Source organism: Eremomyces bilateralis (genome assembly GCF_010015585.1).
Source record: "Eremomyces bilateralis CBS 781.70 unplaced genomic scaffold P152scaffold_4, whole genome shotgun sequence".
Classification (NCBI taxonomy): Eukaryota; Fungi; Ascomycota; class Dothideomycetes; order Eremomycetales; family Eremomycetaceae; genus Eremomyces; species Eremomyces bilateralis.
This window is the reverse complement of record NW_022985070.1, coordinates 1,350,009-1,374,508: the sequence shown is the minus strand read 5'-3', so window position 1 is coordinate 1,374,508 and position 24,500 is coordinate 1,350,009. Positions and strand designations below refer to the sequence as shown.

At 50.5% G+C, this 24,500-nt stretch overlaps 7 protein-coding genes and 1 non-coding gene across 8 annotated transcripts in view; 4 read left to right on the top strand and 4 right to left on the bottom strand.

Moving 5' to 3' along the window:
* Positions 1-182: 182 nt before the first annotated feature.
* P152DRAFT_447440 (uncharacterized protein) lies at positions 183-2,519 on the bottom strand (the record flags this gene model as incomplete). The annotated part of the gene is made up of 4 exons (XM_033677994.1): positions 183-559; positions 620-2,164; positions 2,213-2,227; positions 2,405-2,519. The coding sequence occupies 4 exons, from the start codon at positions 2,517-2,519 to the stop codon at positions 183-185; spliced, it is 2,052 nt and encodes a 683-aa protein (XP_033536828.1).
* A 4,544-nt stretch (positions 2,520-7,063) lies between these two features.
* P152DRAFT_456247 (putative myo-inositol-phosphate synthase) lies at positions 7,064-9,501 on the top strand. Its single transcript, XM_033678959.1, has 4 exons — positions 7,064-7,104; positions 7,207-8,024; positions 8,075-8,837; positions 8,901-9,501. Exons 2-4 carry the CDS (start codon positions 7,318-7,320, stop codon positions 9,033-9,035), a joined length of 1,605 nt encoding a protein of 534 aa, XP_033536827.1. The 5' UTR covers positions 7,064-7,104; positions 7,207-7,317; the 3' UTR covers positions 9,036-9,501.
* Positions 9,502-9,713: 212 nt separating this feature from the next.
* P152DRAFT_431561 (uncharacterized protein) lies at positions 9,714-11,622 on the top strand (the record flags this gene model as incomplete). Its single annotated transcript, XM_033677420.1, has 8 exons — positions 9,714-9,989; positions 10,106-10,442; positions 10,500-10,802; positions 10,885-10,954; positions 11,013-11,036; positions 11,085-11,177; positions 11,235-11,322; positions 11,383-11,622. Exons 1-8 carry the CDS (start codon positions 9,747-9,749, stop codon positions 11,620-11,622), a joined length of 1,398 nt encoding a protein of 465 aa, XP_033536826.1. The 5' UTR covers positions 9,714-9,746.
* P152DRAFT_248357 (uncharacterized protein) lies at positions 11,428-13,231 on the bottom strand. Its single transcript, XM_033674690.1, has 2 exons — positions 11,725-13,231; positions 11,428-11,675 (listed from the first exon to the last, which is right to left on the bottom strand). Exon 1 carries the CDS (start codon positions 12,856-12,858, stop codon positions 11,746-11,748), a length of 1,113 nt encoding a protein of 370 aa, XP_033536825.1. The 5' UTR covers positions 12,859-13,231; the 3' UTR covers positions 11,428-11,675; positions 11,725-11,745.
* A 204-nt stretch (positions 13,232-13,435) lies between these two features.
* On the top strand, positions 13,436-13,539 carry P152DRAFT_t21. Its single transcript has one exon. It is a non-coding gene; the product is annotated as a tRNA-Pro (tRNA).
* A 1,944-nt stretch (positions 13,540-15,483) lies between these two features.
* On the bottom strand, positions 15,484-18,112 carry P152DRAFT_248289 (uncharacterized protein). The gene is made up of 3 exons (XM_033674689.1): positions 17,487-18,112; positions 17,232-17,434; positions 15,484-17,180 (listed from the first exon to the last, which is right to left on the bottom strand). The coding sequence occupies exons 1-3, from the start codon at positions 17,786-17,788 to the stop codon at positions 15,646-15,648; spliced, it is 2,040 nt and encodes a 679-aa protein (XP_033536824.1). The 5' UTR covers positions 17,789-18,112; the 3' UTR covers positions 15,484-15,645.
* Positions 18,113-19,589: 1,477 nt separating this feature from the next.
* Positions 19,590-20,315, top strand: P152DRAFT_456245 (uncharacterized protein). The gene has a single exon (XM_033678958.1). The coding sequence runs from the start codon at positions 19,747-19,749 to the stop codon at positions 20,014-20,016; it is 270 nt and encodes an 89-aa protein (XP_033536823.1). The 5' UTR covers positions 19,590-19,746; the 3' UTR covers positions 20,017-20,315.
* Positions 20,316-24,179: 3,864 nt separating this feature from the next.
* P152DRAFT_465007 (HET-domain-containing protein) overlaps positions 24,180-24,500 on the bottom strand; it is a gene marked incomplete at both ends in the record, with an annotated part of 2,953 nt that continues 2,632 nt past the window's right edge. The window contains one exon of the mRNA XM_033680601.1: positions 24,180-24,369. Within this exon, the coding sequence (XP_033536822.1) occupies positions 24,180-24,369 (190 nt within the window). The remainder of the gene's footprint in view (positions 24,370-24,500) is intronic.

Sequence of the window (24,500 nt, the reverse complement as noted above, 5' to 3'; positions counted from 1 at the left end):
GTGTCCGTCAGCCGAAGCCTCAATCGAAGGCTGGGATGTGGAAAGGGCAGCGTAGGAGTGACCCGCGCCGTCTGAATGATTCAAATGAATCGAAAAGGTTATGCGTAAGCCATGATCACCCAATGACCATCATATCAAGGTGGCGAGATGATGTTGAACATCAACGGACGACCGTGAATGAATCATATCATCATCAGCTTCGTCGTCCTCCGTTGGGCCTTCACTCCCGGACCTAGAACCGACGGGCCGGCTGTGAAGCCACCACCGGGTCGGCCTCCACGGTTCACGGCCGCAAAAGCATGAGGCTCGCAGTACGCGCTTCCGGCGACTTCGAAATAGTCGTCCTTGAGAGCGACGTGGCATCTCGTGCAGGTAAAACAGCCGGGGTGGAACTTTGTGCGTTCATCCGTCGAGAGGTATAGCCCTTCGATTCCGGAATTGCAAGCCACGCAGAGGGAGTTGTTGAGTTTGTGGTAGTGGAATCCGCAATAGGGATGATCCTCGAGGACGTAAAACGAACCATCCGTAAACGGTTGGGTGCAAGTCCTGCATGTGAAGCCTATTTTCAACAAATCAGTATGACGCGGAATATACGGCAGATAAGTCCGTAATAACTCACACTCGCGGTGATAGCGTCCCGTCAGCCGCCCGTCCGCAGCCTTGACGCATTTGCCGAAGATTGGAGCCCCACAGCCGCGGCAATCGCCTTTGTTCGTAGGGCGTCTCTTTAGGGTTCTGCCATTTGATATTGTTGACGAATTGCGGGACACACTGGGGTTTCGCCCAGTTGCGGAAGGGGATGCATTTCGCGACTGATACCCAAAATTTCTGGTCCCTAGCCCTGGCTGGATGGCAGGATCCATTGGTGACTCAAGGCACGGAGAAGGGAGGTCCTCTGCAGGTGGCGTAGTATTCAGCGGTCGTGGAACATTCGGTCGATCCATACCGGTCTGCTTTCCGAATCGAAGAGGCGGGTCTTGGCTACCCACATTGCTGCCGGAGTATGGATTGTAACTGTCATCTTTCGAGGGGCGTCGAGACCAGCCATCCGGCTCGGACCCAGGCGGGCTTGACCTTGAACTTTGGCTTCTGCTGTCGGAGGTAGAGCTCAGTCCGTCCGATGATGAAGAATCGGAGGTGGAGTGACCGTATTTCAAACGATCATGTGATGCTGGTGCCGGGGGGACAGGTGGGGCATTCTCTAATCGAGGATCCATCCGTATACCGTTACGGCTGGCAGCCCTGGGTGCCTGTGGCCCATTTGAACCACTAGGTTGTCTATATGAGCCATTGGGGGCTGTCTGGGGTTGCATCCCTTGCAAGGCTGGGTCATCGTTACCCTCAGGCATAATTGCTTGAAATGGGCGATAGGGGTTGTTAGACAGTTCAGATGGCCGACGAGGGCGGGGAGGAATTGAAGAGGCTTTTTCAGATTCGCCGGATTGTTGTAAAGGAAATGTTTGTGATCTAGGGGGCGGCTGGGGTCGGTGGAGGTTGTTCGGATTCGACACATTGTTGGAATCTGAGTTGCCGTCGAACGGCTTCGTAGGGAAAGATGAACTCCTCCATACGAGCGGCTGTGGAGCATCGTCGAGGTGGTTGGATAATACGGAAGTGCCAGACTTTTCCGACTTTGTTGTAGAAGACCTGGTCAGGAAAGATTGCACGCTGCTGGTTGAAGTGCGATGGGCATGCTTCGTGCTTCCAAGAGTCGCATTTCGCCGGTGACCAGAGTTGGGTTCACTAGGCGCCTGTGGTTTCTCCTCCTCCTTCCCAGTCTTGCTACCGAATGGGCCGGGTGCAATGGTATCCATCCGCTTCATGACAGACATTCCACCGTTCAGCCGTGGACTTAACGGAGCAAGATGGTCCGGATTAACTGAAGGCTGCCGCAGAGTCAATGGAGTCGGCTTCGCATTCCGTTCTGGTGAACGTTGCTGGGGATTGCGGTTGTTGGGGAAAGGCGGAAATGCACAATCGAGATTCGACGTCAATTCCGGAGAAGGCGGTCTAGATGGTTTGTATCGAGCCGAGTCTCCATACATAGGACGTGGAAACTTTCGTTGGCTGCCGGGGGTGATGGGGGAGAAGCTCCTAAGACCTCCTGGGGATTCGCTATAACTACTTTGAGGCGTAGATTGGTCCATTTGTATAAACGACCGATCTATGAAAAGTCAGCGCCGAGCTCCAGGCCTTGCGTAAAGGCACATACTTGCGGCTGCGGGATCTATCCTTGGTAGCAGTCGTCCCGGTTTCAGGGGCCCTTCCCGTTTGAAGGGAGACGAACTACCAGCTATTTGTCGTCCAGTGCTAGCAAACGCTTTGTGATCTGCTGGCTCTGCTTGATTGCCCGCGCGGGTCAGTGTTTATTCCAGCGTGGCGAAGATTTGCGGAAAATGCTCACCGGATGTAGTTGATGTGCAGATGTGGTTTGCCATATTGGCAATATCGATCTGGTCTCCGCAGTTGGAGCATTTTATCGACGGAAGAAGAGTCTCGGAGCGCATGGTACCGGGCATATTGAGAGGTATTCAGCGGCGGTCTTCAGTATTTGGATGATAATGGCGCATCGATCCGATATGCCCACAGCGGTACCGAATGGGCACAGTTCGGCAATGGTTGACGTTCTATGTATTTCCTAATACCCAACACGCACCCAAGAACGATCTGATAGGTAAATGAGTACGCACGAAATCATCAAGGAGATGAAGTAGCTCCAGTGAACCAGCAGCTGCTCAGCATATCAAGTGGAAGAAAGACCATCACTAGCCGCCGCCAATGGTTGACTTTAAAATGTCTGAGGAGGATTGGTTGACACCTGAAATGAAGTCGCCAAGGAGGGGCCAGTAGATAGATTGGTGGACGGGTTTCAATTAAAATATATGAACCTGCAGGTTTCGGAAGAATACTCCGAGGGCATAAAGATACTAAGAGGAAATAACGCAGAGACTGGATCGAATGACAACGACATTCAACATGAATTAATCAATTAAGAGTCTGAAAGACGATGCGAAACCGCAAACCGCATCAAGCGCGACGAGGTGGCAGGATAAAGGTTCGATATGTTTAACAGTTTAAGTGAGCGAGAGACACACTGACCTCAGACCGTCCGAACTACACTGAAGCCATGGACGCCACCAAGGCACTAGCACTACGGCTCTCCACGCATCGATTTGTCAAGCGGCAAGTTTCATGCATTAAGGTAAGGGCTAAGATCATTTCGAGGCTCGAGGGAGGATCAAGGGGGATTCTCATTGCCCAATGCTCGCCTCCCTTCTATTCAGATGTCTGAGACTCAGAATCGCGGTCGATGTCCCTATCTCCAACGTCCGACGTCGAAACCCAAGAAGTATGGGAGGGTGGTCATGGGACGCTCACTCTGGCGCGTCTAGGAGTACTAAGTCCTATTGCTGACGGTTGCAGGAACGGTTCCTCTCAACTCAAGTTGGAGCAGCTCAACACAACATGCATTTTGCAGCGCTTTCGAATTTCGATGCGTCGGAGAGTTCGCCTATTCGAGACTGGACAGTATGTAGACTGTGGTGGATGTAGGTGTCGGTGGATGTAGGTGTCGGAGTGGAGTGGATTAGGATGTTGATCACGGTCAATTCAAGTTAGCCAATCGAGCTCCTCCCAAAGTCTCACGGCTCACCGTCTCACCCTTGAACCTCTCCCTAAATCCCCTTTCCGCTTCCTGGGCATCTGGCAACGAAGACGCCAATCATCATCGCAATCGGATCGTTCATTGGACCCTCCAGCAAATGCCGAGCACCCCCCGGTAGTATTGTCCCTGATCGTCATTTGTTATTGTTCCATTCGGGACAAATTAGACTCATGTCAAGTTGTCAGATGTTGATATTGTTATTATTGCTAGCCTCTAGGGCCCAGTCAACACACAAGGTATTCTCATTTCGACAATGGGACTAATCATTAGTTTAGGTATGCTGAGCTGATACTATGTAAACAGTAACCACACAATCCGCCCTCCGGTCGTACAGTCCTTCTAGGGTCACACAGAAGGAGCTTAGTAAGTTCAAACGATTTTGAAGCACCAATGTTCATGCGATGGGAGCGCGGAGTCTCGGTGCAGCATCTTATGTCGCAGGGTGAAACTGTCGACAGAGCGGACGAGTTGGCGACAGCGTAAGGGGAACAACAGAAAGAGAAGGTCAGTATCTATCGGCCCATTAGTATTACAGCCCTATTCTACACAACTATCGTCAGTTTTATATGCCGACTTTCTACTTCCCCCACTATGGAATCCTATCTCCGAAGTTCTGAATGCCCATCGCATGTCCAAAGAAATCCCAGTCGTGTGCAGATCCCTCCTACCTCAGGGTCGCACTTTGGGCTCGTGAATGCTACTCGGCCTCGCATCTGTTGCCTTTTGTTGCCCTTTAAATTAGCGCATAACACAGGTCGTCCGGATGACTGGGAAGGATGATCACAATTCCAAGGAACGGTAATACTAATATTGTGTAGCGGCCTCAGACTCCCCCTCAACTCCCAAGGACGCCGGACTCCTAAATCCTGAGTATCGTACCACAGATGCTCAGCAATCAAGTATCCAAGACGACAGGGACCGTGATTAAGCGGTCTTATGCAGCGGTCTCAATTTTTCTGCCCCACTCCCAATTGGCGCGTTTGGTTCTCAGAAGAGGTTTCGATTTTCTCCCTATCTCATACCTACTTTCCTATGAACGGCTTTATATCCCGATATCTCGCTACCTTATGTCTTGATCGTCTTGAGCGTTCAATCACTCAGACCACTAGAATTATCAGACGACATTTCAACTTTATTTCTTTTCAAAGTCTTTAGCGTTATCCTCTATCTAACTATCTGCATCTACATCTGCGACGGCCCGTTGTCGCTCGACGGATATCCAATGAGCATAGATTCCTGGCAATGTCGACTTTGATCGGCCTCAGGATTTCTGAAATGGAATCAGAAACGCAACTCGCCGGCATCCCACGGATGTACGTATATTTACATGTCTGAAAAGGCCCGAAATCATTATTAGGTAAGTAGATGCGTATGAGGACGTCGGTTCGTCCGCTGTGGTACTCCCTATTCCACCGCCTGATTTCAACGCCCACCTCGTGTGGAAGTTGGAACTGGTGGAATACTGTGGTACGCCATGCAACCCCCGACCAATTCTGGTTTGGTACGACCGGTAAAATCCCAGTCGGGTGATTTGCGAGTCGAAGAGCTGGGGATAGGAGTCCATAGATGTCGTTTGTAGATTGGTAGATTCTGCGGTGGCCGGTGACCATTCTCATCAATCGAAGTCCATTTCTCTCACTGTCGCATTGATTCTCTTCTCTTTGCACTGCGAGCTGCATATTCTCCTCCCGGATTAAATCATTCATGGTTGTAGATGCCTTCGTCTTTTAATGTCGTCCATCATTTATAGTGCTATACTATGTTCATTTTATACATCTCCCCGTGCAATTCCTCATAGTTATAGAGTAATACCCATCCGTCGAAGTCGTTCGCACTATCCAGACATGGCTCGACAGCGCTCGCAATTGTTCGTCTTTACCAGATTTCAATCCAGTCCCAACTCCTTCTCCGTTCGCAAATTGGGATGCAGCTCAACAACAGCATCATCCTATACTTTACTTGGTGTGTCGGCAGCAGTCAAGCTCTGCCATAGAACCTGTACATTTGTCTTGATTGGATAAATCGTTTCAGATAAACATGCCTTTCGTGGACAAGGATGGTTCAGGCTGGATATGGTCTACCAGCTTGTGACAAATATCAAAGGGATGGACACGGTAACTGGAACAAAAGTCTCCGAGCGAGAAGTGAACTTCATGTCCCGGTTGCTAATTCACATGGGAACAGATCTCTTTCCTCATATGTGATATGGCGCATCGTGATGCCTAATGGGAATGCTGCGAGGTGGGAGCGTGGAAACACACTGCAGCGAAATATCAGATACTTACCTACCTCAGCAGCATATATGCTCTGGGATGACCATGCACTATACGGTAGCAACGAGTACCACATCGCCATCATCATAGCAGCGATACCGGTGCAGTACTCGTGTTGGCTACATGTACCAGGTAAAGCCCCGGAGCGCTAGGGAAGCAATCAGTTGAATTCATAGCGTGATCAGTTCAGGCTTAATAAAGAAAGCGATCCGCAGATGCCCAATGGTGGGGCAGATGGTTGTCCCACGGGGTCTGCGGATACCAAATTCTTCGCTCGAATCAAACCTCCCTCATTCCTCATCTCCGTTTGAACAATTTCCGCAATTGGAAAGTCCAGACCAGCCAGAGTCCTAGATACATGGTGCTCCACAGAAGTTCATGTAGAGGAATTATCCATCGATGTCCATAATAGTACCAGGGAGGGGTTGGAGTTATGAAGGCATGCTTAAGAATATGAAACGGTTGGGAGTGCCACGTCAATTAGTGACATATCAAAATGCATCTAACACCTGCAAATTGGTCGGGTGACTCGCTTAACGCGCCGTTGTTGATCGAGACGAGTAGTAGTGAGCTTGAGAGGACATTCAGGCACCCCGGGTCTCCGGAGAAGCACAGTGGAAGGGTTGAACAATGAACGGTACATGTCTTCATCCCGTAAATTGCCTTGAGAGGGTCGCCATCCAGATCAAGAAGCGATATTATAAACGGGTGCCTACAGCGACGGAGTACTGGTAACGGTATACCTAGCAAGTATGTGTAGGTAGGTATCACGGTGTCTTTAAATTTACATGGACATTTTATCCGGCTGCACTGAACTCTGAACTCTGAAGCCAGTCAAATGTCAGTATCACACAGTCACAGGGACACCCCTGGCATCGTGGTGGGATGTCTGCAGTGCTTATCGATAGTGTGGCAGGTCGGATGAGTTCGGCTGGTCCAGACACACTAAACATCAAGTCTCCCATGTATCCCTTCACCTCCCGACTGGTATTCGACCATCATCCGTTCCGCTGTCGCACATCCCCACTTGGTAGGCAGGTAGTCTATATAAAGGAGCTGTTCAGCGTATCCTCCAAACATCAACAACTACAATTTCAATCACATTTAGATCATAACTAGGGCTATACCACGCCCTGTCGCCAAGACGTTTTCCAACCTCCTAAACTCGTAAGCTCCCATATATTCCCATCAAGAAGAGTGCCCTCTTCTTATGATGAACGCAAATGTTGTTGCAATTTCCCCGCAGTGGCTAACAATTGATGCCTCTAGGTGTCACCACCCGTTCGCCGGCCGACGCACTTCTCCTTCTGGAGGTGCATCGGATTCCCCCAAAGCCAAGTAAGCCAAACTTGGAACTCGCAATAAAATCACATTCCAGTCATGGCTCCTCACGCTGAGGGTATCGCCGGCTCGGCGAACGGGGTTGGGACGCTCGACAATCATGCCAGTAAAGAGACCTTTACCGTGGCATCCCCAAGCGTGGTCTATACGGACAATGAGATCAAGTCCAAGTACGTGTATCGTACCACGGATGTCACGGCTGGGGCAGATGGCAAGTTCTCTGTCAAACCAAAGGAGACCCTCTATGACTTCAAGGTCGAGAGACGCGTCCCCAAGACTGGTGTCATGCTTGTTGGCTGGGGTGGCAACAATGGCACCACCGTCACGGCTGGAATCCTGGCCAACAAGCGTGGACTTGTCTGGGATACCCGTGAAGGTCAACGTGCATCCAACTACTATGGTTCGTTGGTGATGGCCTCGACTGTCAAACTTGGAACCGATGCCAAAACGGGCAAGGAAGTCAATATTCCTTTCCATAACATGCTTCCCATGGTTCATCCCAATGATCTGGTCCTCGGTGGCTGGGACATCAGCGGCATGAACCTTTCAGAGGCTATGGATCGTGCTGCTGTCCTTGAACCGACCCTCAAAGCCCAAGTTGCCAAGGAAATGGCGCAGATGAAGCCACTTCCGAGTATCTATTATCCAGACTTCATCGCTGCCAACCAGGAAGATCGAGCGGACAATGTCTTGCCGGGTTCCAAGGCATCCATGGCCCATGTAGAGCAGATTAGGACCGACATTCGGTAAGGCACAACGACCCATTCTTTCGGACTAACCTGCTGACGAGAACCAGTCAATTCAAGGAGCAAAACTCTTTGGACAGCGTGATCGTCATGTGGACTGCCAACACTGAGCGCTACGCCGATTTGGTCGAGGGTGTCAACGATACGGCGGAGAATCTTTTGAAGGCGATCGAAGCCGGTCATGAAGAAATCTCGCCGTCCACCATTTTCTCCGTTGCATGCGTGCTCGAGAAAGCCCCTTTCATCAATGGCTCTCCACAGAACACCTTCGTTCCTGGCGCGATTGAGTTCGCTGAAAAGCACGGAGCGTTCATCGGAGGGGATGACTTCAAATCTGGCCAGACCAAGATGAAGTCCGCCTTGGTGGATTTCTTGATCAACGCAGGCATCAAGCTCACCTCCATTGCCAGTTATAATCATCTGGGCAACAATGACGGCAAGAACCTCAGCTCCCAGAAGCAGTTCCGCTCCAAGGAGATTTCCAAGTCGAACGTCGTCGATGACATGGTCGAGGCCAACTCCGTTCTCTACAAGGAGGGTGAGCACCCTGATCACACAGTGGTCATCAAATACATGCCTGCTGTTGGTGACAACAAGCGCGCTTTGGACGAATATTACGCGGAGATCTTCATGGGAGGTCACCAGACCATCAGCATGTTCAACGTCTGCGAAGATTCTCTGTTGGCATCGCCGCTCATCATCGACCTTGTCCTGATTGCGGAGATGATGACTCGAATCGAATGGAAGGTTGATGGAGCGGACAAGTACACTGGATTCCACAGTGTTTTGAGTGTGCTCAGCTACATGCTGAAGGTCAGTGCCAATTCATAGCATCCCATCCCGGAACTCGCAGTCGTTGCTAACCTAGTTTTACAGGCCCCCATGACTCCTCCTGGAACTCCCGTTGTCAATGCTCTAGGAAAGCAGAGGTCAGCTTTGATCAACATTTTCCGGGCATGCGTAGGGCTAGCCCCCGAGTCCGACATGACCCTCGAGCACAAACTGTTCTAGGGTTCTAGTCGCCGAGACCGGCGCATCAGTTCCTGCAATCCTGACTTCCCTGGAGATCGACTGACATTCGTTATCATGATTTCATATGTGCTTTGTCACTGCTTTTCTCTTCCAACTATTGTCGCTCGCTCAGATTCCTAGGTCTCATAGCTTCTAAATAAGGCAAACAATCCAGACTGTCACTTGCCATTCGAATGGTCCTCTTGTTGACAACCGACTCTCAAACGTGAATTATCAAGCCTGTCCTGCTCGTGCATGCTAGTATTCATTGCTTGGACAGTTATTTGCACCCTCTGTACATGTACTAGGTCTGATGCCACCTAGCGAAGGTGAGGTGTTCCAGGTCTATAACTGACGCTCTTTCCAGTTTTATCGCCGTGCCATAGTTGCGACTTCCCCCTTAGTGCAATTGGAGGTAGCAACTCAAGAAATCACATGATGTGCTGCAGTCCATTAGATCTCGTCTTTCATCTCAAGCTTCTTATCTTATCCCGTGTGATAGTAGAGATTACTGTAGCTACTCATTCTACTACTACAATGGCCGCGGTTGGCTTCGCCTGAAATTCTTCATCGGCATGTGGCACTATCATCGACCACACCAATCGATCAAGTATCGATAGAAGCATAACCATGGCGCATCAAATTCCTTCCATTCAATCATTCTTCCCGTCCTCAAAGGGCAGTTCCTCCAGATCTGAACAAGCTTCATCCATGAGCGGTGGATTTACTGATGACGAGATTAACTGCGCAAATGATCCTCCGGCCAACACAGCATGGAACCCGCAGCGAGAATATGAGGAATATGGCATTGGGAATCTGAATAGTGGCCCACAATGCGTAGCATTCATGGGCCGAATAGTGAATTACTTTGATCAGAACAAGTCCAGCAAAGGCCAAAATGCTGCCAAAGGATGTGTCAAGATGATCGTTCGGGACGACACTGGTGCTATATCGGTACGGCATATATTTCTATGTGTAGTAATCATTGTTGACGAGTCAACATTGATTTGTTCATGCCTATTACGTGCTACGATGGCCTAGGACTCACAGATATTGACTGGCAGATACAGGTAAAGCTTTGGTACGCTCACAAACCATACGACATCTACCTTGGCCTTTTGGTTACGATATGGACGCCTCACATATCGTATGGTGAGCGCGGTTCTGTCTCTGTGACTGGTGCACCATTGTTCACGAGCATCTTCCCGGAAAGGGACCGAAGCTGTAACATCTTGCTCCACGAGGATAGTGATCAAGGTGTACTATGCAAGCGCCCTCTCGGCCTCAGACAGGGAAGTCAGGCATTATCTGGTCTAATGACTCTCAAAAACTTCGTCGAGGGTGGCGCCGACGTCTCTGATGGCAAGATGCTAGTTTGTGTGAAGAGCATGGGACCAAAGAGAACCGGTACGCGTTCTGGAATTGAAAAACTTGCTATTTTCCTGTTGACATTGATATGAGTAGTTACCACCAAGCGTGGCACCCTAGCTACCGTTGCGCATGTTCGAGTGTTCGACGATACTGCCGAGACTACCATCAGTCTATGGGGCTTCACGTCCAACAGCGTGTCTCATTGGAAAGCGTCTCAAACAATCCTTCTCATTACCAATGCCGGGCACAAACCGAATGGGAACTCCTTGGAGGTTTGCCTTTCGTCAGAGACCTGGATTGATGTAGATCCCGAACTGACGGATGCTGCCTGGCTTCGCAATTATGCTGCAAAATTGACAAGGAGAGAATGTGCTTGCCCGGCCTTTCCTGATGGGGGTAAGTATCGTGCGCGTATAAACATGCTTCTCGATAGCATAGTCCTTGGAGCTATTAAAGGTATTCGTGCTAACAAAGGAAGTGTTCGATTTTGAGACTGCGCGAGATGCCCAGTTGAGGGCACTGTACACCTTGGCCGACTTAGACGAGTTGTGAGTGCGATTGCAATTGCCAAACACTGTGTGTCTGTCGGTGCTAACCAGATATCAGTGCTCGGGCAGCCCCCCAAGGCGAGTTGATCCAAGTCCGATTGTTCCGCGTTTGATTCGATCTGACCACCAGCATAGAAAAGTACATGGGATTCCTTAGTATGGTCATCATGCGGGTCAACTTGACCTCCTTGATGAAAAGGGCCATGCTTTTTGGTGGGAGTTGGTAAGCTTCAGTACATGCTGTTCGATTCGATCATTTTAAGCTGATGGGCCCGCCCAGCTGCGGCCTTCCCCTTTACTCGAACAATCCGAACGAACACTGCAAACAGTGTGCAAAGGAAGTTTGCATGAACATAAACCCTCGGATTGTACGTTCTAAGTGGCTGCAGTTCACTCTCATTTTTCGTGGCGACTGATGCCGGCGTTAGATCACCCAGCTGAGCGACGAGACCGGGAGCACGACATCGGGAAAGGTTACTCTCTCCCCCCAAGCCTGGGAGCAGGTACTGGGGGTTTCTGCCCCGGAGCTTTCAATTCTTTCAGTCAGCGACCTGGAAATCATAGAACAGCGCCTGTTATTTCAAAGACTTACCATGCTATTCGGGTGGGCATCGGAGGACAGCGAGACCGGATTCGGGAGGATTTGTATCTGGGAGGTGGCATTCTGAACGAGACGATGGCTAATATGGAATGTGTCGGTTTCGTTCGAAGGCTTAGTTGTCTGATTTGCATTAGAGGTGTCGAGTTTGATGCATGAATTTCTTTCTTACCTTTTCAAGCTCCATAGCAACTTAGCTACATCGTTTATACAAATGGATCTGCATCCTCATATTTTCAAGCTGAATTGGGTATTTTAGGTCTGGTGGAAGCCTAAACCACCTTGATTCCTCGTCGACGGATTTAACCCAACATTGCTTTTGATCACCACGCCCACTGTCAGATAAAGAACTTGGGGCAACCTTCAGTAGTATGTGGTCCATCAACCATGCCATCTTGTATTCTTTCCCGCCCTTGTCTTCGACAGCTGATCCTTTGCCCTGTAGAGAGACGGTCGAGTAACTGCCAGGGCTATCAATCACGAGAAGCCTCGTACCGGGTGCCGTGAGCATGGTCAAGTCGAGAAGGAACTTGGTCGTTTGGCTTAATGATGCAGTAAACAACTCGTTCAAAGTAAATAAAATGGTAATCAGGCTGACGCCTTCGAGGAAGGGCGATAGCTCTTTCTTTCCGAATTCAAGCACATTGCGCTGATGGAACGTGTAGTTGAATGAGCCGCCAGGATCATCAGAGGCACCACTTTGCACTGAACTAATTTGGGCAGCCAAGGCTTCCAATATATGATCCCAGGGTGCAAGATCCAAGATTCGCGGGCACCACACCGGAGGTTGCATCTCGATACCATCTGTGGGAAATGTTTCGTCTTTCATTTTGATACGGTCCCGGTCGAGCGCAGCAAAGGTCATCAGTTCTGCACCAGCCCCTCCTCCAATGTTAAGCGTTTGGAATAACTCCGGCATCTCCGTATCTTTATCGGTCGTATTTCTGCGTTGAACTGTTGATAGTGGGAGCTGCCCATCTCTGTGGAGCTCATTTAGGACGCATAGATAGCCCAATGCCCGACTTGGAGACCAACGTGCTGCATATGCCGCCAGATACTCCGGTTTACCAAATGCAGACGCAAAGTCTCTGTTGTATAAATGGTGCTTGACTTCTTGAAGTGTCTCTTTGAACTGGATGGGGTCTCCGATATGAAAACACTTCGAAAAGGTATTGAGTATCCACTGCTGAGTTGCTTGAGGCACTGAATACTGTCCGATTGTTTCAGCAGATGTCCTGCGGTTGTCCTTGCTCTTGTTTTGAGGAGCACCTCGGGATCTTCCCAAGTTGCCGTTTTTCTGCGGCATCGCTGAACTCGACTGCTGATCAGTGAACTATGATCTGACTTTAACTAGGATCATCCAGAAGGTTTCTGTCCGATTCGGATTGAGAAATGTCTGCCAGCTAAGAGATGCAACTAAGGCCTTCATTTACTGCAGCGCAGATTGTCAAATATGACTAAGGAATGGAAGAAATTGTTGCCTCCAGTTGGGCTGCCTCTGCTGAAGCGGAACTCCAACCCAAGGCACCGGAGTGAACTAGAACCGAAATTTGATAAGGGGACAGGAAAATCCAGATTCTTTTGAAATCAATGACACAAAGTTATGTCTATTACTTGTGCTCTGTATTAACAATTGAATAAAATGGTTGAAAGGGGAAATGAAATCAGGGGCATGAGGAATAAATTTAGTGACAACTTACATTGGAAGATCCCATGATAAATACCTAATGTTTAATGATGGGTGTTAGGGCGGGCTAGTAATACCAGACATGCAGCCCCTCTCAAATTTTGAATGACTCCACCACACAATAGAAAATGGGTCAAATCTCCACTTTGAGCATTTTTATAAATTCCAAAAAGCGGAAAATTTATTATCAAACGGTGGCCTGGTGGTCTAGTCGTATGATTGTCGCTTCGGGTTCTTTCCCGGTTAAGTTCACTTAACTATGAATGTGACAGGTCCCGGGTTCAATTCCCGGCCAGGCCCCTCATCTTTTTGATATTTTTATTAGCATCAGAATGATGAGACGATTCGAAATAGATTTTTATTTATTAATTTTTAGCATGGTTTGGAGGAATGAAAAATGAAAAACGTGGGAAAAGAGCAAACTTTGGTGATGTCGCAGGGGAAAGGTAGACCGCACATCACGTAACTTCCTGGCAAAACTTTCTGAACGGCACCCCGGCTTGAACACCCTAAACCTAGTTGGGGCAATATAAAGGCACAGTATTGGCGCATAGCCAAACTGAGGATTCTTCAACTTGTATATACCACTTCCTATAATCCTATTGTTCTTGTTATTGTTCCCTACAAAACCATATCTCCTAGTTACACAAGTCCTTCTCTCTTGTGTGCTAAGGACACTGAACTAAGTCAACGTTCCTATTGCTAGCGTTTTCCAGGACCTAGCCGCCTTACTACACACTGTAGACAGATGGAAAAGGGACTCGCGACCACGACTCGACTCGAGATGGTGAAGAAAGGGACCTTCTCGAATTTCGAGATCGCGTGCTTCATCCCGTCCATGGACAAAGAGGAATACAAGGATATCCGACCTCTCGAGAATCGCGAGGAGTGGATCAAGATCTGTGACAGACTCTGAAACGAAGAAGGTCAGTCCGACGATCTCGATTGGCGTCCAAGCTATGCGCTTTTCGTCCCGGCATCGGCCAATACCGTCGACCTACACCACCCGGCGGGTAACTTCAAAGGCTCGGGTGGCATTATCGACGCGCGTGTCACACCTGAGTTGAGGTTTGAAAGGTTCCCTCTCCATGCGCCATCGAGCACGTCTAAAAAGCTTGGAAAGTTCGAAGATTGGATTACGACAACAGTGTAGCAAGATTTGCCCCTATACCAATTGGGGATGCGAGAGCAGAGAGCTCTCCTTGAAAAGACAGATTATGCGGTGGTATACAGAGAGGAAGGGGGACTACGCAAGAAGCTCCATACTATGCTGAAGATGTGCCAGAGAACCGGCCAACAACGGAAATATGGCTTGGAGGTCGAGCAAGGCTCGACGATTGGTACTCTGCTGGTCCAGTGCGGTGTGGTACCGCTTGAAATCCTGTCATGTAGGTGGGTAGAATAGAATAGAATCATAGTTAGTTTAATAAACTCAATGTCCCAAGCTTAGATATATCTCAAACCGTAATTCGAGACCCTGTAAAGGGGGCGAGTAAGTGATCACGCTCATTTCGACTGTCCGTTCCTCAATTGAGTCCCTGAAGGATAATTTCCGTTCTATTGGTGCACGCTCTTTTGCTAAGAGAGTGGACGAAGCGACTACGTCAATGCTAGAGGCGCAGCGCATAGTGGAGATGAAAGACGTAACATCTCGAATGTTGACCCATCCTCCTAGTGATGGAGGGACTCTGAGGAATGCGATATGGACACCGAAACACCCATCTTACTGAATGAGTGGCATTTGACGAAGCAAAGCATAGCGGTACAGTTCAAGAAAATCGGCACAACGGAGAGGTTTAGATGTCGATCTATATTCCACATAGCTAGACCTACATCCATCTGTAGATTCCTCCACATCTGCTACCCATCCCCCATATCAAGGAAGCCTTCCAGAGGCGTTCGCTTATGTCCATCCATCCTTGACCGCCGCCGCTCCCTGAAGTCGCGTGGATGGTTTCAATTTCGAAAAGAAGCCAGCGACGCCCGGGGGTCTCATTTTATCCATGAAAAAAAAGGGCACACGATGGAAAGACAAACAAAAAGTAATCCTCCCACCGGCTTCGCCCGATCCGTCCGCCAATAAATGCGAAATTAAGTTCCGCTGCACCAGCAACGAAGAAAAGAAAGTTCCGAGGAGAGAGGGGGGCCCCACTGCGGACGGCCGAAGACAAAAGATGGGGAAAGAATCGAAGAGGGTTATATGGAAGAGAAAGGGCGTTAACGGAAAAGATGAACAAGGACCGTGAAACGCCGCATTGGTGAATCCAAATTCGTCCGAACCCGTCCCTGGTCGTTGAGCTGAGAAAAAAGGAAGTACAAAAAAAAGGAAAAGTTTCCAAAGGGGAAAGAGAAAAGGGCAACATGATATGAGTGGGATGTGCAGAGATAGTTTTCGAAATCGCGAAACTAGTTATCCCCGTCCCCCCAGAATCCAGGCACGCCGTCGTCCAGCGGCTCCCCAAGTCCCATCATCAAGCCATCATCGTCTCCCATCCCAGAGCTATAGTTTCCATCGTTCGCACTGAACGGGCTGTTATGCCCGATGAAGGGCGAGCGAATGGGCAACGTGACGCCCTGGCCTTTGGACCCGAAGAAATCGTTGGAAAGAAAATTTTCCTCTTGCAACCCCGAGCCGTCCTCCGGTAGAGCCCCCACGAGGAAATCCGCTGATGCGGAGCGACCGAGTGCGCCGAGCGGGGGCGAGTGGGTCGCGATGACGGGGTTCGAAACGCCGTACGGTTGGCTTTGTTGTTCCTGTGGGGGCTGGACTGGTTGGCTGACGCCGGCCATGGGGCTGATGGACGTAGTTTGAGGCGTGGAGTCGGGGAGCGGAGTGTGGTGCATCGTGGGTTCGTTCATGGGTGTCATGACTTGGGCGGGGATAGGTTGCGGGTTCTGAGGCGGGCCGGAGAATGGTTGATTGAAGGGAGCGGTCTGCATTGCATCCGGTCCCGGCGGTCCCGACACCGGGAAAAACCCGGGCGTGCCGAATTCGGACGGCGAAGGAGCAGTGGTGGCTGTCATGGGGTATGCGCGCATGTCCATCGAGTACTGGCCCATCGGGGATGCTGCCGTCGTGTCGATGGATAGACCATTCGGTGGCCCTTGAGGGTGATGATTCTGCAAAGGAGGACCGAATCCGGCGTTCGGGAACGGGGAAGGTGAGGCGTGCTGAGGAACCGGCGCGAACAGGTTCTGGGGAGGGACGAATGGACTCCCCTGGTTCGGCGCGATTGGATGGACTTGATGCAGAGGCGACGGAACATGCTGCTGTTGGTGGACCAGGAAGCTGGGCATGGGATGCCGAATCATGGAAAAGTCGATGGCGGCTGGTACGGACCGGCTTCGCTGTCGTTTGTGGCCACGTCCTGGGTGGAGGAGGTTCGGTGCGAACTGCGATTCCTGGAACCCGTTCATATGCGGATGCGCGAAATGGTTCGGTTGGCTAGCGGGACGATGTTCGATGGGGGATACGGGAGCGGATACGGTCAAGCCGTTCGGGTCGAAAGTCTGGAAGCGGCTTTGGAAAGACTCGAGCGACACCAGTTTGGCCAACTGCCCGCTGAGAACCTTGGGATGGCCACCAAGATGATGGGCGAGACATTGGGAGGCTTGCTGCTCTTCTGTGAAATCACCACATTGATAGAAGCCTCCGGAGCCTGAGGAGTCCATGAAGAAGTTGGGAGGACGATTCAACTCCACGATGAGACCTCCAGGGCGCTGTGACGCACCCTCCGCGCTCAGTGCATCTCCGCTTTCCAGCGAGATGTTCTTGATCGCGTTGAAAGGATATTCGATCTTGTAGCCGGCCGAATCGTTGTTGATATAATATGTAACGCATCGTTTTTCCGGCGAGTAGAATATGACGAGGTCCATCGCGGTCTGGCCAACTCGACGCCATGAACCGATGGTAAGGGAGCGACAATGTAGATGGTGGATGACTAGCTCAGTTAATATTTGATAAATGAAGAGAACCCTGATCAAGTACATACCGACTTTGCTCGAGCTTGTTTCGGTGTTGAGCAGGAGCCCATTCCCGTACGAAAGACCGCGGCCAAGGAGGTCCCGACCCACAAGAGACTTACCGGATTCCATTGCCTGGAGAGCGAGATATCGCCTCATGGATTCCGGGATATCGTTGCAATCCTCCCCGTTTTCGATGCTCTTCTTCGCAATATTCTTGATCTTCGCTCGTCTATTCCGATGTCAGCCAGGGCTCTGCAGGTCCACGAGTCAGCCCAACTTACCGATTTTGAAACCAAATCTGGACGGAGCGTTCGGTCATATTGATTTCCTGTGCAATGCGTTCCCGCACCATGGCGGTGGGAGTCGGGTTTTTGTTGAACTCGACTTCGAGGGTGATGAGTTGATCCTGAGTTGCGCGTTGTCGTTTCTGATTCTTCTGCTGCTGCGTTAAGGTGCTTTTACGCGGAGGTCGACGCGGTGCCGAGCCTGGGGTATGGGTTGAAACCGCCGTGGACGCTGGGGAAGCAGAGAGAGCCTTTGCCCCATCGCTTGGTTGCACCATGGCGATGGAGCTTTCTTGCATTGCGAAGGAGGTGCCAAGACCTGGTGCGGTGTACGGAGGGGTGAGTCGTGGAGGAGTCGCGGTCGAGGGATCGCCGACCTTCGTTTGTGGTACGTTCGTTCGACGGAGTGTAAACGGTAGTATGATGAAAAAGAATGGAAGAGTTGAACTGTTTTTGTTGCGCCTCGATGACCGAAGGCTTAAAGGAGGGTGAGGTACGGGAGAGGGAAGCGAAGCAGCACCGCCCAGGCGATTGCAGAACAAAAAGTCGGAAAGGATCGTCGAGGCTCACTAGTAGCCGCGGGAAGAAAGATGATGGGATCAGGCCATAGCCGATGAGTCGAAGAGGGGATTCTTTGGATAGATGAGAACAAAGGAACGGACTGGCGTACGCCAAACAAGGAGAGGAAAAGGCGGCGTCGAAAGGAGTGACGACGACCGCGAAAATGGGCCTTCAAAGGGAACGGGGAGGTCGATGACGCCCGCAAGTCTCTCGAAGGGGATTGGAAAAAAGATGGGAAAAGGAGTGACAGTGATGTAGCACTGGGTTAAGAAAAAAAGGGAATAAGGAACGACAAGGCGTCGAGACGCAAGTTGAGGGGGTGGAGGTACAGGAATAACGGGAAAAAGGTGAAGTGAGGAGGATTAGGAGGAGACGAAGGGAGAGAGGTTAGTGGAGGTGGTGGGAGTGTGGGAGAGGATCAGAGGAGGCACGGGGAACGGGAGACGGGGAGAGGATCACGCAGAAGAGCGGCAGAGGAGGGAGCCGACTGCCAGGGACTGGACTGAGGGTATCAGACAGCAGCCTATCAGGGGTACTCAGTAACTAAGGGCCTTTAAAGGGACAAGGGGGTGGAGCTGGAGTCTTAGTGTCTCGGGAAGAGGGAACTGCTCTCCAACTTTGAGCAGTGTGGCCTGGGGCCAGTAGGGGGATCGGTAGGGAACGAGGCAGATCTGGTGCAAGCTACGGTATGCGACTGGGGGCTACTGGCTGTACTACAGGGGGTTTAGACGGTGAGTAGTATTGTCTGGTCGGTGGGTATGTGTGGGTGCAGCCGTGCAGGGATGTGTGTCTACTCACTGTCTAGGCGGTAGACGGTATGTTAAGGCGGTACGTTTGGGCGGTCGGTCTAGGCGGTCTGCTCCAGTGCAGACATCCAGGACGCTCCGTGGACTTTGGTGGTGCGAGGGCCGTTGGAGCGCCGGAGTGGGCTCCCTCTGTTAAACAGCCTAAACTCTCAAACTGAGCCCTCACTAAACTCCAACCAGTCTAACTTCGGGTCCACACTTCACCGAGTCTCTGCTGGTCTCGCCAGTTCAAGTTCGGCCCAGTGTTAGTGGAACGATTTTGGTGTAACGAACGGATCGTGCAGGGAAGCCCCTGGCACACGCATTGCACTTGTTGGTAAGGGAAAACTAAAACATGAGAGCTGTTAGTTGCCGCTCCTCCTGTGCGACGCCGCGGACGCGAAGCGCGAACGAGCTCAAGCACACGCCCTCAGAAGTCAGAACCAAACGAGACTGCGCGGGAGATGGACAACAGGGTGGACCGCCAGCTGCCACTGCCCCAACAACATCTGATCGATCAGCAAACTCCGAATAAAATTCTCCAACCGTGACAGGCAGCTGACGAGCGGACAGCACGATGAGTCTGAGAGTCGATGACCGTAACCAATAATAATCGACACGAAGCTGGGGAGGACCAGGGACGAATCCGGATTGATGCAGTCATCCAACAACCAAACCACCTAGCTATTGCAGGGAACCATCCAGGCCGCTGATCTTTCTTACCATCATCAATTCATAATTCAGCCAGCGATTATGGTAATAATCAGGTACCAAAATCTACAGGCAATCATTCTACACCCGTTCACAGTACCAACAACGAAATAATTAAGCCTCAGTACCGACATCGGATCGAGCATCTCTAAAATCCAATCCTCCCATATCAATCCATCGGCCGTCCTGGTCCCTGCACCATGCAGCGTAACGCTCTCTCCCGTCCTCCTGAGGAGCTGACTTGTCTGAATTTAGAACTCCTCCGAACCCAGATCCGGACCGTTGCAGGACCAGCTTTTTGGCCTAGGCATGGTCCCGGAACTGCCGGTTGCGTACATCGGGAGCCGCCAGCCATGCCCTGCATCTCCGCCCTCTGGGACCTTTCCTGCGCCAGTGAAGGAATGTGTGCACTGTGCAGGCTGAACGTTCCCAAGGCTCGAAAATCCCGGCCAAAATGTCGGACGGATTGACGGACTATCAGCCCGTTGTCAGGTCAGCCTGTTATTACTTGATCACGACTTGTGTTGCTTGATGCCGTAAGAAACTAATCATGCCCCGCTCAACCTGGAGTCTAAGACGCGTCGATGGTAGCACGGGGATAAGGGCTGTAGGGTAAGCCCCTGTGTCAGTTGCTTGAACATGCGGACCAGGGAAAAATGCCCCCGCTAACCAAAAGGCCAACAAAGAACATCTGGTGGGATGTTGAGGTGTTCGCTGGTCGGTTGCTGACCTTGCTGACTCTACGACACGGCTCCGTACGGACTTCTGATGGTGGATGACAGCCCCTTTGTTCTGAGCATGACAACCGACCAGGAGTCCAGCCACCACCATCTTGCCGACCGATCATCTCCTGCCGCTTGTACGACCATAGTCGAGAGTCCACATTCAGACGACCTACCGCCTCGTGGTTATTATTATATGCCGTGCACGGCGAGAGTGCGAGCACGCCTGGAGACTCCTACCGATCCGACGAGCCCTAGCTGTTCATACGAGCAGTGGGTTCTCCTGGCAGAAGAAAAACATCATGTCCGAAGACACCATCCCATTGTTTTCCTGTGCGACTGGGTATTGTCCAAGTTTACGGCCTGCAGAAGCCCGACTGTCGCCTCAACCAGTGCACAGATTGATAAGGGGCAATCCCTTTAAATAATGCCTCCAGTCCACGAGGAAAGCAAGGATATTGGCAGTCAGCCATCAGGTCCACGTCTGATAGTCTAGGTGATCCATATCCTTACCATTTACAGTTTTACGCTGCATGGTAGCCTGGCAGGTCTTGAGCACGGAAGAAACGTGGGTGCGACGGACTACGGATGACGATATTGCGGGGTGCTGGAAGCCTTGAAGCAGAGAAGTCCGGGCATGTCATAAATTGTGGCATCGGACTTCCATTCTGAGATGGTATCAACTCTACTAGACCTTGACCCGGTATACCGCAGCATCATCCCTCCTGCGGGAATCTCATGAAAGGTGTTAGGTGAGGGATGGATTTTCGAAGATAGCGCTTAAAGCTGAAAACCCCCACTCTATCGGGAACAAGACGTCTCAAATTTGCGCGAAATATATTCCGGGATGTTGTTTTCATTGGGTTTGACTTTTGAGGGACGCCGACCTGAGAGGGTGGCACATATACACAAAGTCATCAGCGGCTTGTATCGCCGCCATTCCGCCGTTGACAAGCGATAATCCACTTTGAAGCTGGCACGCCGCTATTAACCGGATGCCTTTCCCATTGAGATCGTCATGACTCCGTGGCTACTCAGGATGGTGGAAGAAAAGACACGGTGGCTGGTCAGTGGTCCCGGGTCCGCCATATGACGAATCGATCACTCCATTCTCTGACCTTCATCCTTGAGAGTTGAGACATCGATACGCTTTGTGGAACGAGGCATGCTCGATCACTAGCGCTCCCGTGGTATATGCCATGATCAAGAAATCAAGTCGTGTCGCCAACGCGCCATCCGGTGGCTGGGGCGGATATGAATCGACTCCTGGTCGGAGCTTGCGTTAAGGCTCGTCCGCCACCGAACCAGTGAACCAGTGAACCAGTCCGTCGAGGGTTGATCGACTGTTCCTGAACATCCAGATTCTAGAGCTCAAGTATCAAAACATTCACAATCCTCCCCTAGGGAGAAGGGACGCCATGGCGCATGCACGACACGCGTTAAGTCAATCGACATCTTCCGGGCCGTACCGGTCAAAAGGGACTGCTCTCTCCCATGTACGTAGGGTGGGTGAAAGATTTCAATGAAATCTATTGCTCTTGTAATTTTCATGAAAGATTTCCAGACCTCCGGAAATCTTTCATGCCAAGCTTTCGTTTACTAATTTGGATGGCGGAGATAGAGTTAAGATGGTGAGATTTTGAGGAATTTCACGGAGTTCGGTTTTGATGCCTAAGGCTGCAAGGCACCCATATTTAATCTAACCAAGCCAAAATAGGACTAGCGTAAATTTCGGAAAGAAGCAATTTATATGCGTAATTTAAATTCTATCAGTCATCCGAAGAAATATATATAAATTACTGAAATTCAACCACCCTACATGTAGGGGACCTAGTTTTGGTTGAATGCTATTGGATTCTTGCTGCCTTGCTTTCGGCCTGGCCCAACGACAACACATTCCAGGATAAGGCGAATCGCCCAACGCTCCATCATAAATGGGCTCCAACTTCCAAGCCGCTGCAATGACCCCTACGCGGGGATAGCTGGTTAGCTAGGGATGTGACTAATCGCCGCCTTGCTTTCGTGATAGACGAGGACAGTAGCTCTGGTTCAGCAGCCTGACAATTGAATACGCCTCCTGATTACCGTATTACTGAATCTAAACTGTAGCTGGCATACCTACACTACCTTTCCGACGGGATAAATTCTTGAGTCTGACCTGCCATGGAGGGTCTCTGAGATTGTGAGCTCACTGAGCTGAACATCGAATGTGAGGACCTGCTAAGTCAGATGGCCAAGCTTAGATACGTGTCATTGAATCCCAAGCCCATATATTGTCCTTGCCGGTCTCTTCGAGTACTTGGCACCTTTGCCCTCCGGTATCAAATTCCTTCATGCACCGGTTTTCAGTGCGTTGGCCCTTGCTGTATGAAACCTGGGCACGTATGGACACCGAAAGACGGAGAATGCCTGGTGTCATGAGAAGCCATGGCTGAACCCTGGAATGCAAATGGGGACACGCCTCCGGTCTTGAGGCTCTGAGGATGAATGAAAGCCGCGGTGATTCGCAGGGAACCACGAGCGAGTGTTGTTGACACTTGACAGAAAACCGGTTGGAGTTAAGGGTTCAACCGTATATATCCCAGTCCTGTTGTGGCACCATTTCACATTTGCCAGCAGCAATAATCTCACTGCTGTACGACGGTTGAACGGAAAAGCCTGGTCCAATGGATCTACAGCCTATTCAATGCAAAGCAACGACCAGAAAGTGAGACCAAAAATTCCTGGAGGGGGAAAATTGATTCGCGGACGCACGGCTGTATTGATGAGGCACTTCCTGCATGCGTTGCCCTATCCTCGGGAAAGTCAAGCATCGGTTCGGTGACGTCGATCATTAAATGTCAACTATTAGGGCTGTAATTTCTGTCAATGTCGACGTAGGCCTTGTCTATATTGACTTGCACTTGGATCTGTGCCAGGTTGAGCGAACGGGATCGGGAAACGCAATATATTGAAACGACTTGATTGGCCATCCCATGCCTTCATGTCTTCTATTATTCTAATTTAAGATCGCGGCATGGGGAATGGAACATTGTCTGTCTGTCTGTGCAAATGTGACATGTGCGTCTTAAACGATCAGAAATTCATATGAGCTCCTGCAGGAACAATCGTGGAGATGAGCGACGCTGAATTCAGTTCCTGGTTTTTCGAATGGTGAAGGAAGCTGTAACCTTCCCCCCCTGCGTGATGGAACAACCGCCGTGCTGGAACAAAATCGAGGTACTTTGACTTCAAACCCGCTCAGAGGCTCTGTTCATGTTGTAATTCTTATGATTTCATATAGAATAGATTTTCTAGCCATTCTTAAACATCTAGGACTTTGTCAAACGTAAAAATTACAATTGCATGGTCGCCGATCAGCATATTTCAGCGCAGCACTCGGAATACATCGTCGACGCCGCGACAGTATTTCCATGCTACAGCGCCACCATCATATTTCCTATTCAAAAGGTCATAAGATAAATCACTTTAAGCCATAAAATCCCGTTCTAATGTTAGAAGTCCTTTATCCAGAGCATGCGTTGTGTTCGAAGCGATTTCAAACATTTCCACTATAGGTCGGTACTTGCAGCCGATCACACTTCCTCTTTCGGCGACCTATACGGTCACAGGGCTATTACATAATTAAGAATACATCGTAAATAACAATGATCTCGCCGGACTCTCTAATCCTGGCCTTGCCAGACTAACCCTTTTGGGTGTCGCAAGGTGTCCCTGAGAATGGGCTGAGGGTGCCAACCCAGGAACATCAACAATGTCCCTGTGTGGAGAAACACAGCTACTGAGATTCGCTGGCCAAATTTTTAAGACTTTCGACTTTCTAACAGTCTCAGAAGGGCTTGGCGATCATCTCACCATACATTTGAGAGGTATTCTGTCTTTTAAAATTGTGCCCTCCAGCCACAACAATCCTAGTGGCTTGTGTCAGTGCGAGCACCTCGTTGTTCTGCCTCCCAGTCCGCCAACATATTCGAGGAAGAAATGAAATACGGATGGCTAACCCCTAGCACCCGTTCTCGAAGCCATGCACACTCCGTCATTAGACCTACAGCCTCTGTATCTCGACCCTGCGCTTTCCACGTCGACGCCAGGTTGGCCATGCTGGTCAGCGTATGGCTAACCCCTAGCACCCGTTCTCGAAGCCATGCACACTCCGTCATTAGACCTACAGCCTCTGTATCTCGACCCTGCGCTTTCCACGTCGACGCCAGGTTGGCCATGCTGGTCAGCGT

What these genes read in the sequence shown, in the direction of transcription:
- P152DRAFT_456247 (XM_033678959.1), top strand. Translation starts at nt 7,318, where the DNA reads ATGGCTCCTCACGCTGAGGGTATCGCCGGCTCGGCGAACGGGGTTGGG. An exon ending in CAGATTAGGACCGACATTCG is followed by an intron (nt 8,025 to 8,074) that starts GTAAGGCACAAC and finishes GACGAGAACCAG; the next exon opens with TCAATTCAAGGAGCAAAACT. An exon ending in TGCTCAGCTACATGCTGAAG is followed by an intron (nt 8,838 to 8,900) that starts GTCAGTGCCAAT and finishes CTAGTTTTACAG; the next exon opens with GCCCCCATGACTCCTCCTGG.
- P152DRAFT_248357 (XM_033674690.1), bottom strand. Translation starts at nt 12,858, where the DNA reads ATGCCGCAGAAAAACGGCAACTTGGGAAGATCCCGAGGTGCTCCTCAA.
- P152DRAFT_248289 (XM_033674689.1), bottom strand. Translation starts at nt 17,788, where the DNA reads ATGCAAGAAAGCTCCATCGCCATGGTGCAACCAAGCGATGGGGCAAAG. An exon ending in CAGATTTGGTTTCAAAATCG is followed by an intron (nt 17,435 to 17,486) that starts GTAAGTTGGGCT and finishes ACATCGGAATAG; the next exon opens with ACGAGCGAAGATCAAGAATA. An exon ending in AACAAGCTCGAGCAAAGTCG is followed by an intron (nt 17,181 to 17,231) that starts GTATGTACTTGA and finishes TAACTGAGCTAG; the next exon opens with TCATCCACCATCTACATTGT.
- P152DRAFT_456245 (XM_033678958.1), top strand. Translation starts at nt 19,747, where the DNA reads ATGCAGCGTAACGCTCTCTCCCGTCCTCCTGAGGAGCTGACTTGTCTG.